Consider the following 12,128-nt stretch of genomic DNA (forward strand, 5'->3'; position numbering starts at 1 on the left):
CGTGCCCGACTGCATGGCCTCTAATCCCTCTACTACTTCTACAATCCTGACCGGGGCTCCCAACCCCTGCACTAACCCTTCCTCCACCTTTGGAAACTCCAACCCTTCCAAAAACTGCCTCGTCCCTCCATCCCAGCTGGGGGTCTGACTCATACAGCCGACTGTAAAACTCCTTAAACACCCCATTCACCCCTGCTAGGTCCAAGACTGTGTTCCCCTCTCTGTCCTTCACTCTTCCTATCTCCTTGGCTGCCTCACTCTTCCTTAGCTGGTGTGCTAGCATCCTACTGGCCTCACCATACTCATATACCGCCCCCCTCGCCTTCCTCAACTGTCCCACTGCCTTTCCTGTGGATAGTAGACCAAACTCCATCTGCAGCTTCCGCCGCTCCTTCAACAACCCCGCCTCCGGGGCTTCAGAATACCTTTTATCCATCTGGAGTATTTCCCTCACCAGCCTACCCATCTCTACCCGCTCCACCTTCTCCCTATGAGCCCGTATTGAAATTAACTCCCCCCTAATCACTGCCTTCAGCAGCACTTCCCCTATCATTGCTGCCGAAACTTCCCCCGTATCATTTATCTCCAAATAATTCTGGATTGCCTCCCTCACACGCCCGCATACCCCCTCAACCACGAACTGTCCTACATCCAATCTCCATTATGGGCGCTGACCCCCCTTTTTGCTCACCCGTAGATCCACCCAGTGTGGGGCATGATCCGACATAACAATCGTCGAATACTCGGTACCCACCACCCCTGCCAGTAAAGCCCTGTTTAAAATGAAAAAATCAATCCGGGAGTACACATTGTGCACGTGCGAACAAAAAGAAAACTCCTTCGCTCTTGGCCCTCCGAACCTCCACGGGTCTACCCCTCTCGCATAATTCTTTCGCCGCGGCTGGCACCCTCCATGTCCTTGAACTCAACCGATCCAACCTTGGCTCAATGACCGTACCTCAAATGACACCTGCTTATTGATCAGGATCGCAACCCCCTAGATTTAGAGTCTAGCCCCGAGTGAAATATCTGCCCGACCCACTGCTCCCTCAGTCTAGTCTGATCCACTACCCTCAGGTGTGTCTCTTGTAGCATTGCCACGTCCGCCTTCAACCTCCTCAAATGTGCCAGCACATGAGCCCTCTTGACCAGCCCATTCAGCCCTCTCACGTTCCATGTGATCAACCAGGTTGGGGGGCTTCCCCCTCTTGCCGATCAACCTTCTTAGGCCAGCCTCCGCCTCGCATCCCACGCCTCCTCAGGCCTGCCCTCGGGCGCCCACCGTCCTCGACCTCCAATTTGTCTCCCAACGGCAGTCCTTCCCCTGTCAGCAGAACAATTTGCTCCTCCCACCCTCTTCCCCCCCCCCATCCCACACTAACAAAACAACAAACCCGATCCCCCATATCAAACTTGTAACCTGCTCGCCACCCACTGAGAAAGATTATTCTTATCAGCTGATCATCGAAGAACATTGCAGATCAAAACTTGCCAGGGAACAGATTAATTGCTTTCTCTTCAGTAAGTTAAATGGAATATATCCATTGCCTCAATGTCTGTCCTTAGACCAAATACATTTGGCAGCCAAATTTGTAACTGAAACTCCTTTGCAATGATGACAAATTCATCCCTTTAGTTTTGTGGATATGATTTTGTTATTTACACAATGTTAAGCTGGAGTAATATCTGTGTCCATCTTTGACCTGTGACACATTTTTTGGCAAGCATTGATACTGTAGTAACACAAAATTGCTACATTATTTGTGTCCTTCAATGATGTGGATTAAAGTCCATAGGCAAAATTGTGAGTTTATGTGTGTCACTCAGAGAAATTCTGTTAAGATTATCATAAGAAATTAGATAATGTGAGCCCAAAAGTATATAATTTCCCAATAAAACTTCACTAACTACTGACTAAAATATAAACCTCATGCAAAATTTTCAGTCATTGTAATTTTGGAATTTAAATGGCACTCATGTCTACATTGACCAAACGAATGTTGCCATTACTTTACAAGAAGGATGTGGGTAAATGAGCATACTAAGCAGTTTGTTCAAATATAATGAAATGCGGACCAATATGCCTTCCCAACCACTTAACTAGCTCAGAGTCAAGGGTTAGAGTCTTGAGAGAGCTATATTGCTTAGCTTTTACACCATATCAGGGTGTTTATGCGTTGCTCTTTAACACGTAATTCTTCAACCTCAATTAATGAACCATCTCTAACCTCTCAAATTTAGCTAGAGTTACCACAAATCACCAAACAATGCATAAGTACCACGCAATCACATTTTACTATTTCCAAAATGAAACCGGATTGGATATTAGAGGTGTTCAATTTGATGAGCGCTGCTGAAACTAACTAGGATCAAGCAGATATTAGTTTAAATAAATAAAGGTTTAAGAGTGGCTATAATTTATTTTGCTCGGGTTGGTCCGTATTGTGAATAATGGGGTTCCTTTTTGCTTTAGAAATTGTATTTATGCTGACATCATGCAGAAATATGAAATTTTGCCCCGATCTCAATCAGAATGCTCTATCAAGATTCCTATACAATTGATCGTCCTATGTTTTTAATTGTTGATTTACAGTCCAATGGTCTTGGTGTCAGATTAGAAAACTCTACTATTAGGAGCACTAGAACAGGAGTAGGCCATTTCGCCCCTTGAGCCTGTTCCACCATTCAATGAATTATTGACTGATATGTGATAAAATTACATACATCTGCCTTTGCCCCATATACTTTAATACATTTAATTAGCAAAGTATCAATCTCATATTTAAAATTGACCATTTATCAAATCTCAATTCCCATTAGTGGAAGAAAGTTCCAAACCTCTGTTACCCATTGCACATTACTCCAGAATGATCTGGTTCTAACTTATAAGCTCTGTCATAGACTCTAAAACTAGTGGAAATAAGTCTCTTTTTATCTAACCAATCAGTTCTCCTTAATATCTTGAAAATTTTGATCAAATCACCCCTTAGGCTTGTAAATTCCAAAGAATTCTTCCTATGTGTAAACGCTCCTCATAGCTGTGGAGATTAGATCTCTAGGCCCCAATGAGGGCGGGCACGGAGATGCACAGGTGGGAAACTTCAGGCCACTGGCCGCATGTTGGTTTTCTGGTACCATCCTCTCCCCGGGCCATTTTCCTTGGAGGCGGATGGGGGTTGAGGGGTGCAGCAGGGCTACCCAACACATGGTTGAAGATCCATTGTCAGAGGGCAGGTGGAATTTAAAATGACCCAGAGGTGCCTGGAGGCAGCTTCCCAGTGGCAGACCAAAGGTCCTAGTTCCAGGGCTGGAACGTAGACCCTGCCTGACTGGCATTGGCTGCTGTCACTGGTCGTCCTATGGAGGAGTTTCCTTTCCCTCTATGATGTTGGCCTGGCTGCCCGTCTTATGTTTTTTTTTTCACTTAAAACTTTAAAAAGCTGTAGAGAGGGCACCTCAAAATGGACATGTTGTGTATTTTTACATACTTGAGAAGATAGTCTGCTGCAGCTGCTTCAGTGCTGGAGGGCCCCATGTCAGGCCTCCAGCTTCAAGAGCCCTGCCATCCTTAATTAGATGATGAGCCTACATTAATCCTCCGGCCATTAATTGACTAATTCGGGGAAAATCACAGCTGGGTGACTGTTTTACACCCACAGTAAATGCATCTGAGCCCCTTTTGACCTCTGAAGCTTGCAGAGACAATCCTGCCAATGGAGTCCAAGCATCATTCTGGTAGCTGTGTGCTGCACTCCCTCATAGTCCAATGACCTGGAAGTTCCTCTCGGCAGCAAAGCTGGACATTCTCCACTGATGGACCAAAATAAACCAAACGTATTTGTGCATTGGCTGCTGTGGGAAGTTGTTCTCCTGGCTGCAACTGGGCTTCAGCAGCACTCCTATGTCTGAGACCAAGTGGCGAGGCATGTTCTCGATGAAGCCATTCCCCATTGAAGTCTCAAGAAGATATCGTGCCTCTTGAGGTCAGCAGTCAGTTCCTGTTCAGGCGGTGATTTGCAGTGCTTTTAATGATTTTAAATAATTTATTTTAAAATACTTCAGGTCACTTTAAATTTTTTTAAATACTTTTATCAGCAGTAGTACAGTGAAGAGAAAGTTGCTTTAGCTATCAATGAACTGATGAGGAGAAGAGTCCTCAACTTCCTGACGCTGCATAGCTGTATATCATCAGGATCATTATTGAATAACTCCCTGGGCTCCCTCTGGCTCCTCTTCCCTGTTCCCATGGCTCCTGTATTTTGCTGATGTTGAAAACAGTACTGAGATTTTGGAGGGGGTGGGGGGGGGGGGGGGTGGGTAGGGAAAGTGGTTGTGAAGAAAATCCCAGAAAGCTAGGGGAATCTTGAACATATTTATTGTTCATTATATCTGTTTACAGCAATGAAGCCTTCACCTATCCCATTCTGTTTGCTGACTTACTATTGTGTTGCAAGCCGGTGGACAAATAAACAAAATTCTCACACTAATGGTGCCCGTTGCTTTAAGAATATGAACTGCAGGACCATCAGCTGGGCTGCTCCAGAGCCCATTCATACACACCACAACTTTCTGGTTTCAGCATAAGTGAGGTCCTTGCAAATTGTAGTGCTTATTGAGTCCCTCAATAGTGGCAAACCCCTGCAGCATTCACTGCTTTGAGGAAGAAAATCCAGGCCAGTGGATCCTTTCTAAGATGTGGGGCGCAATTCTCCCATCGGTAGACTAAGTCCCGACGCCAGAGTGAAAACCTGAGTGTTTCACTCCGGCATCGGAGGCCGTTCCCAGCCCCCTATATTCCCGCCCCCGGGGGGCTAGGAGCGGCGCCGCGTCATTTACGCGCGCCGGGCCTTGGCGCCGTGTAAATGACGTGACCGGCGGCGCGTAAATGACGTCACCCGCGCATGTGTGGATTGGCCGGCACCAACCCTTGCATGCGCAGTTGCCGTCCTCCCCGCGGCCTCCTCGCAAGAAGATGGCGGATCAAACTTGCGGGGCAGCAGAGGAAAGGAGGTCCTCCTTCAGAGAGGCCGGCCCGCTGATCGGTGGGCACCGATCGCGGGCCAGACCCCTTTTGAGCCCCCCCCCCCGGTGCAGGAACCCCCCTCGCCCCCCCCAGAGTTCCCGCGCTGTTCCCGCCGGCAGCGACCAGGTGTGGATGGCGCCGGCGGGAAACTGTCGTGTTGGGCAGGCCGCTCGGCCCATCCAGGCTGGAGAATCGCCGCTCGCCCATTACCAACGGCAAGCCGTGATTTGTGCCGCGCCAGTTTGGGGGGAGTGGGAGAATCGCGTGCGGGTGTCGGGACGGCGTGGTGGGACTCGCGCGGTGCCCGGGTGATTCTCCCACCCGGCGTGGGGGGTGGAGAATTCCGCCCGTGGTGCCTAGAATGTCTCACAGCACTCAAGGCATGGTCAAACCAGGTCTTTGTATAGAAGAAACAGTATCCCCTTGTCTTCTAGAACTCCAGATATAAAGACTAGGATTCCATTAACCTTGAAATTATTATTTTCTGTATCTGTGCATGGCATTTTAATGATCTATACACATGAATCTCTAAATCTCCTCGGACCTCCTGTTTCTGGCTTTTCATTATTTAGAAAATGCTCTGCTCAATCCTTTTTGAGTCCAAAGTGTGCCTTTTGTACATTAACCCAGATCGTCTAAATTGCTTTCGAAATTGTCTTTACAGCAATAATACTTCAGCAGTGGTTCAGATTAAAATATTGATAATTTGGATGCAGTCAGATCTTTCTTTGTAAATGCCATTTATTCATCACATCTCATGGAGAGCCATTAAGCACAGTGCAAGAATCTGAAGCCCATATACATCAATATGAAATTGGCAGCTGTTACAGTGAGAGTTAGGACTAGTATGTTATTGGCACAGTGTGTTAGAACTCCAATGTGGTATGCCGCAATGTGGTAGGACACAGCTTTTAATCAATTATTTCCTATGCATTGAGTTCTCATTCTTAACTTTGCCCTTGTGGGAAAGTGTCAGGTTGTGTCTCTGGAAGAACGTAATGGCCAGATAGCCAATTTTCCTTGGGTTCTCTTGCATACTTAGCAACTGGTCATATAGTGTCATTGGCTGAAATCTGGGAACAATTCATTGACTTCAGCAGGAGAGGTACTCAGCATGAAAAGATTTGTAAAAGAAAAGGTGAACAATAATAATAGCAGTCCAGTTAAGATCAATCGTAAAAGCTGTATTATGAGTAGGCAGTGGTGTTGCCATTGCAGATGCAGCTAGCATTAGTTTGACTTTTACAGAAATGTCAGCTGACTTTCATGTTTGAACTTAAGCAACATTCTTGGTTTCTCCACTATTGTGAGTGTCAGTTGTCCCAGAGCTTCTGTGCAGGTTATTGCAAATTGGATTGGATTGGATTTGTTTATTGTCACATGTATCAAGGTACAGTGAAAAGTATTTTTCTGCGAGCAACTCAACAGATCATTAAGTACATGAAAAGAAAAGGAAATAAAAGAAAACACATAAAAGAAAATACATAATAGGGCAACACAAGGTATGCAATGTAACTACGTAAGCACCGGCATCGGGTGAAGCATACAGGGGTGTAGAGTTAATGAGGTCAGTCCATAAGAGGGTCATTTAGGAGTCTGGTAACAACGGGAAAGAAGCTGTTTTTGAGTCTGTTCGTGCGTGTTCTCAGACTTCTGTATCTCCTGCCCGATGGAAGAAGTTGGAAGAGTGAGTAAGCCGGGTGAGAGGGGTCTTTGATTATGCTGCCCGCTTTCCCCAGGCAGCGGGAGGTGTAGATGAAGTCAATGGGTGGGAGGCAGGTTCGTGTGATGGATTGGGCCGTGTTCACGACTCTCTGAAGTTTCTTGCGGTCCTGGGCCGAGCAGTTGCCATACCAAGCTGTGACGCAGCCAGATAGGATGTTTCCTATGGTGCATCTGTAAAAGTTGGTAAGAGTTAATGTGGACATGTCGAATTTCCTTAGTTTCCTGAGGAAGTATAGGCGCTGTTTTGCTTTCTTTGTGGTAGCGTCGGTGTGGGTAGACCAGGACAGATTTTTGGTGATGTGCACCCCTAGGAATTTGAAATTGCCAACCATCTCCACCTCGGCTCCGTTAATGCTGATGGGTGTGTACAGTACTTTGCTTCCTAAAGTCAATGACCAGCTCTTTAGTTTTGCTGGCATTGAGGGAGAGATTGTTGTTGCTGCACCACCCCACTAGGTTCTCTATCTCACTCCTGTATTCTGACTCGTCATTATTCGCGATCTGGCCCACTATGGTCGTATCGTCAGCAAACTTGTAGATGGAGTTGGAAACAAGTTTTGCCACGCAGTCATGTGTGTAGAGGGTGTAGAGTAGGGGGCTAAGTCCAGCCTTGTGGAGCCCCGGTATTGAGGACTATTGTGGAGGAGGTGTTGTTTAATCTTACTGATTGTGGTCTGTGGGTCAGAAAGCCGAGGATCCAGTTGCAGAGTCAGGAGCCAAGTCCTAGGTTTGAGTTTGGCTGGGATTGAAGGCGGAGCTGTAGTCAATAAATAGGAGTCTGATGTAGGAGTCCTTGTTGTCAAGATGCTCTAGGGATGAATGTAGGGTCAGGAAAATGGCGTCTGGTGTGGACCGGTTGCGGTGGTATGCGAATTGCAGTGGATCAAGGCGTTCGGGGAGTATGGAGGTGATGCGCTTCATGACCAACCTCTCGAAGCACTTCATTACGACTGAAGTCAGGGCCACCGGACGGTAGTCATTGAGGCACGCTGCCTGGTTCTTCTTTGGCACCCGTATGATGGTGGTCTTCTTGAAGCAGGTGGGGACCTTGGAGTGGAGTAGGGACAGGTTAAAGATGTCTGCGAACACATCTGCTCGCTGGTCCGCGGAGGCTCTGTGTGCACGACCAGGGATCCCGTCCGGGCCCGTCACCTTCCGAGGGTTCACTTTCAGGAAGGCCAATCTTACTGTGAAAGCTGTGATGGACGGTATGGGTGAGTTATGGGGTGCTGGGGCTCTCGACAGCGGATTGTTGGTTTCCTGCTTGAACCGAGCATAGAATGCATTGAGTTCATCGGGGAGGGGTGCGCTGCTGCTGGAGATACTGCTCGGCTTCGCTTTGTAGCCCGTTATATTGTTTAGGCCTTACCGCAACCGCCGAGTGTCTGTCTGTGACTCTAGCATGGTTTGATATTCTCTGTTGGCATCTCGGATAGCTTTGCGGAGGTCGTACCTGGATTTCTTGTATAGGTAAGTGTCGTCTGACTTGAACGCCTCAGACCTGTCCTTCAGTAGGGAGTCAATCTCGCCATTGAGCCATGGTTTCCGGTTGGGGAACGCACGTACTGCTTTCTTTGGCACGCAGTCGTCCACACATTTGCTGATGAAGTCTGTGACGGTGGTGGCATACTCATTTAAGTTGGTCGCTGAGTTTCTTAAATATCGACCAGTCCACTGTCTCTAAGCAGTCATGTAGGAGCTCTTCTGTTTCCTCGGACCAGCACTGCATGACATTCTGAGCTGGATTCTCCCGTTTAAGTTTCTGCTTGTATGCCGGGAGAAGGAGCAACGTCTTCTGGTCTGATTTCCCAAAGTGTGGTCGGGGGATGGAACGGTAGGCACCCTTGATTTTTGAGTAGCAGTGGTCAAGAATGTTGTCGCCCCTGGTGGTTCAGGAGATGTGCTGGTGGAATTTTGGCAGCACACTCTTGAGGTTGGCCTTGTTGAAGTCCCCGGCCATGATGAACAACGCCTCCGGGTGTTCTGTTTCGTAGTTGTTTATAACTGTGTACACTTTGTCCACCGCCTTTTCCACTTCTGCCTGGGGTGGGATGTAACCGCTGTAATAATGGCTGAAGTGAATTCGCGTGGAAGATAGTATGGGCGGCACTTCACGGTCAAATATTCCAGGTCCGGGAGCAGTAGGTTGCCAGGGTCGCCACATCCAAGCACCAGGAGGAGTTGATGAGGAAGCAAACCCCTCCGCCCTTTGCTTTGCCTGATGACGCGGTGCGGTCCGCCCGGTGAATTGAGAAAACATCAGGTTGTATGGCACAGTCCGGTGAGGCGGGGGTGAGCCATGTCTCTGTGAAACAGAGCACACAGCAGTCTCTTACTTCCCTCTGAGAGGTAAGTCTAGTGTTAAGTTCATCCAGCTTGTTTTCGATCGCTTGTACGTTTGCCAGGAGTATGCTGGGGAGAGGGGTCTTGAAACCGCGTTGCTTCAGTCTCACCTGCAGACCGCCACGTTTCCCTCGCTTCCTCAGTCGGCGGCTGCGGCTGGATGGTCCTGGGATCCGATGGGAGAAGTCTGACCTTGTGGAAGACAGGTGGTTGCGTCTGGCGGGGTCCAGGGCGCTGGCGGAGACCAGGGCGCTGGTTACGTTTCCGGGGTCGTGTCTGGCAGGGTCCTGGGCGCTGGTTGAGGTAGAGGGGTTGCTGGGGGGGCATATTTGTGACCCGGATCGGTCCTGGCGTTCTGTGGGCATGGGAATACCTTGCAGCGCGTTCGGGTCCTCGCGTGGGGTCTCCACCATTTCGGGGGTCCTTGGTCGTGGGCAGGGGCTTCCTGAGGCAGGCTGGGCTGGGTCCCGTGGTCTGTTCCCTCCTTGGGCACACCTGGGGTTGGGTCTTGAAGTAGGCCTGGTTGGGTCTCCACGTGGATTTTTCTTTCTTCCATCTCCAGGTAGGTCGGGTTGCTGGGTGGGCCTCTCCGAGTCGGGTCGCCGGGTGAGCCTCTTGGGGTCAAGTGGACTTCTGATATAGACTTCTGAAATATATTTTACTAATGAAAGTCCTGATGGCATTGAAACACATGAAGGGGGGAGGGATGTGGTTTGTTACTCAGTTGAACGGAGATAACATCTGACTTCACCACATGACCTGAATCATTTGTGCCCTGTGACTCAGAGAAATGAAGTAAAATCATTCTTTCGGTTGGTTATAACAAGAAAATGAGCAATATAGGTAAATGTACTTAATATTAAATTATAAGTCGAAGTTTATTTTTAGTACCGTTCTAATTTATTTTAAGATGCCTGTTGTGCTTTTCTGAGTGTCTCGCCTGCCCATCAAGATTTTCCAGGATGATGATGATAGGCCGAGAGATTTTTGTTGCTGATCCAGAAGATGAGCCTTAGTCAATTCACATCCACTCTAAAGTGGCCAAAGGTTTGCAGGTTTTCTCACATAGTTTTCGTATAAGTACAATCCAACCTGCAACCATCAGAGACAGACAGAATTCACCACAATTATGGTAGACTGGCTGGATCGCTAATATTTACCAAGACTTGAACCAGTCATGTTACCAAGCCGTTGCTTGTTCACTGTAAACATAGTGCTTTGTTTCTGGAGAAATGAGTAACTTAACATTTTGAATATACCAGCCGTTGCCTTTTATCTTTGCTGCTGGTATATTCTATTATTAGCTTTGCAAAAGTTAGCTTTCAGCAGTGAATATTTGCTTCCAGACTTTATTGCCCTTGTAGTAAATATTACTGTACAGTCTAAGAAATGTCATGTGAGAGTACCTTTAAGAAATGGGTGTTTATAAATGGGTGTGTATATAAATATCTGTAGCAAGAGTACCTTTATGAAATGGGTGTTTACTACTGCAGTGATGTCAGAGAGTGGGTGGTGCTGGGCTGTCTGTCAGCTTTTTACTTTCGTTTTTGAGCAGGCTGCAGGGTGTGTTTTAGTTTCGTTTTCAGAGCTGGATAGCTGCAGTCACAGCCAGAAGGTGTATGAATCTCTCTCTGTAATCTAAAGACTGTAAATCGATCCTGGTGATTTAAAACTAATAACAGTAGTGACTTTAACCTGATGTGCTTCTGGTAAAAGGTGTTAAGTCGTATGGATGTTAAAAGGAAGGTTTAAAGGATTACTTAGTGTTGTAGTCTTTGGGGGTTGTATTTGAATTAATGGTTGCTAAGATGTTCACTGTATGCTTTCAAAAGGTTAACTTGAGTTCATAGAATAAACATTGTTTTGCTTTAAAAAATAATTTTCCATTTCTGCTGTACCCCACCTGTAGAGTGGGCCATGTGCTCCCCATACCACAATCTAGTAAAAGTTGTGGGTCAGGTGAACTCCATGATACACTTTGGGGTTCTCTAAACCCTGGCCAATAACAGAAATGACTGACATTTGGTATTAACAATGATTAAAAGGCTGTAGAGAAGCTTGAAATCCAGTGATCTGGATATCGATAGGTTGCGTTAAGTACTTGTCCAACATTGAGTGTCTGTTTCCTGTTCAGGAAGGACCATGTCATGCATGCTTTGGAATGACATGGCCTTTGATACAATTAGGTCGTAAATTTTCATAATCAGCCTTTTCCCCCTTTTCTGAACTTTTCAAAATACATCTACTTTATTAATGTAGCAGTAATTTCAACTACTGAGAGTAGATCATATGCTCATAATTTTCAGCTTCTGAAAAAAATACTGACATTACAATGCTTTAGTTCAACAAGCAGAATGTGTGGACCGCTTTTATGAAGCACTTTGATATACCACATGTTGCATTTATTGCAGATCTCTGACTAACTGAGAAACCGTATAAATGCATAACCCATTAAAACTCTGCTATGGTATAAACTTGGATACAACAATTTTTATAGCACTATCCCCTATTACAACATTTCTTCTCTATAATGTCACTTTTGTATGGCTCTTGTGCATTTCAACCTTGTAAAGGGACTCTTCTGTAGATATAGTCTGAAGCTGTAGCTAAAATATACATATTCTGTTTTCTGTTCTTCAGCTTATCCCATGAGGAGCACGGGTGCAATCATCCTTTATACGGTCATGGTGTGTGTAAATGGCCTGGTTGTGAGGCAGTCTGTGAAGACTTTGGACAGTTTCTGAAGTAAGTCCAGCTCTGTTTTTTCATCCATTAATTGATTGACGTTTGATTAACTTAGGAATCCAACAGAGTAATGCAGTTGGCCGGAATAAAATACCATGTTCGATGTACAGAATTGCCGTAAACTTGCTTATAAACCTGCAGAATGGTAGTCATGGGACTGATAGTCTGAATCAAACTGATAGTCCCATGTTTATGATTTGTGGAGGATAAAGCATTGTTGGGGGAGGGGGAGAGGCGGTTGGAGAATTAAGGCAATGTATACTAATGTCATGCCAGTTAATTTCTGTATCTA

The 12,128-nt window shown here is 46.5% G+C and overlaps 1 protein-coding gene across 20 annotated transcripts in view; it reads left to right on the forward strand.

Annotated features, from left to right (window-relative positions):
* Positions 1-12,128, forward strand: part of foxp1b (forkhead box P1b) — a 739,458-nt gene that overhangs the window by 608,935 nt on the left and 118,395 nt on the right. For all 20 annotated transcript variants that reach the window (XR_011934140.1, XM_072472250.1, XM_072472248.1 and 17 more), the window contains one exon: positions 11,732-11,836. Coding sequence is in view for 19 of the 20 variants with exons in the window: in XM_072472250.1 (XP_072328351.1) it covers positions 11,732-11,836 (105 nt within the window). In the remaining variant the exon portion in view is untranslated. The remainder of the gene's footprint in view (positions 1-11,731; positions 11,837-12,128) is intronic.

This window comes from Scyliorhinus torazame, chromosome 13 (assembly GCF_047496885.1).
Source record: "Scyliorhinus torazame isolate Kashiwa2021f chromosome 13, sScyTor2.1, whole genome shotgun sequence".
NCBI lineage: Eukaryota > Metazoa > Chordata > Chondrichthyes > Carcharhiniformes > Scyliorhinidae > Scyliorhinus > Scyliorhinus torazame.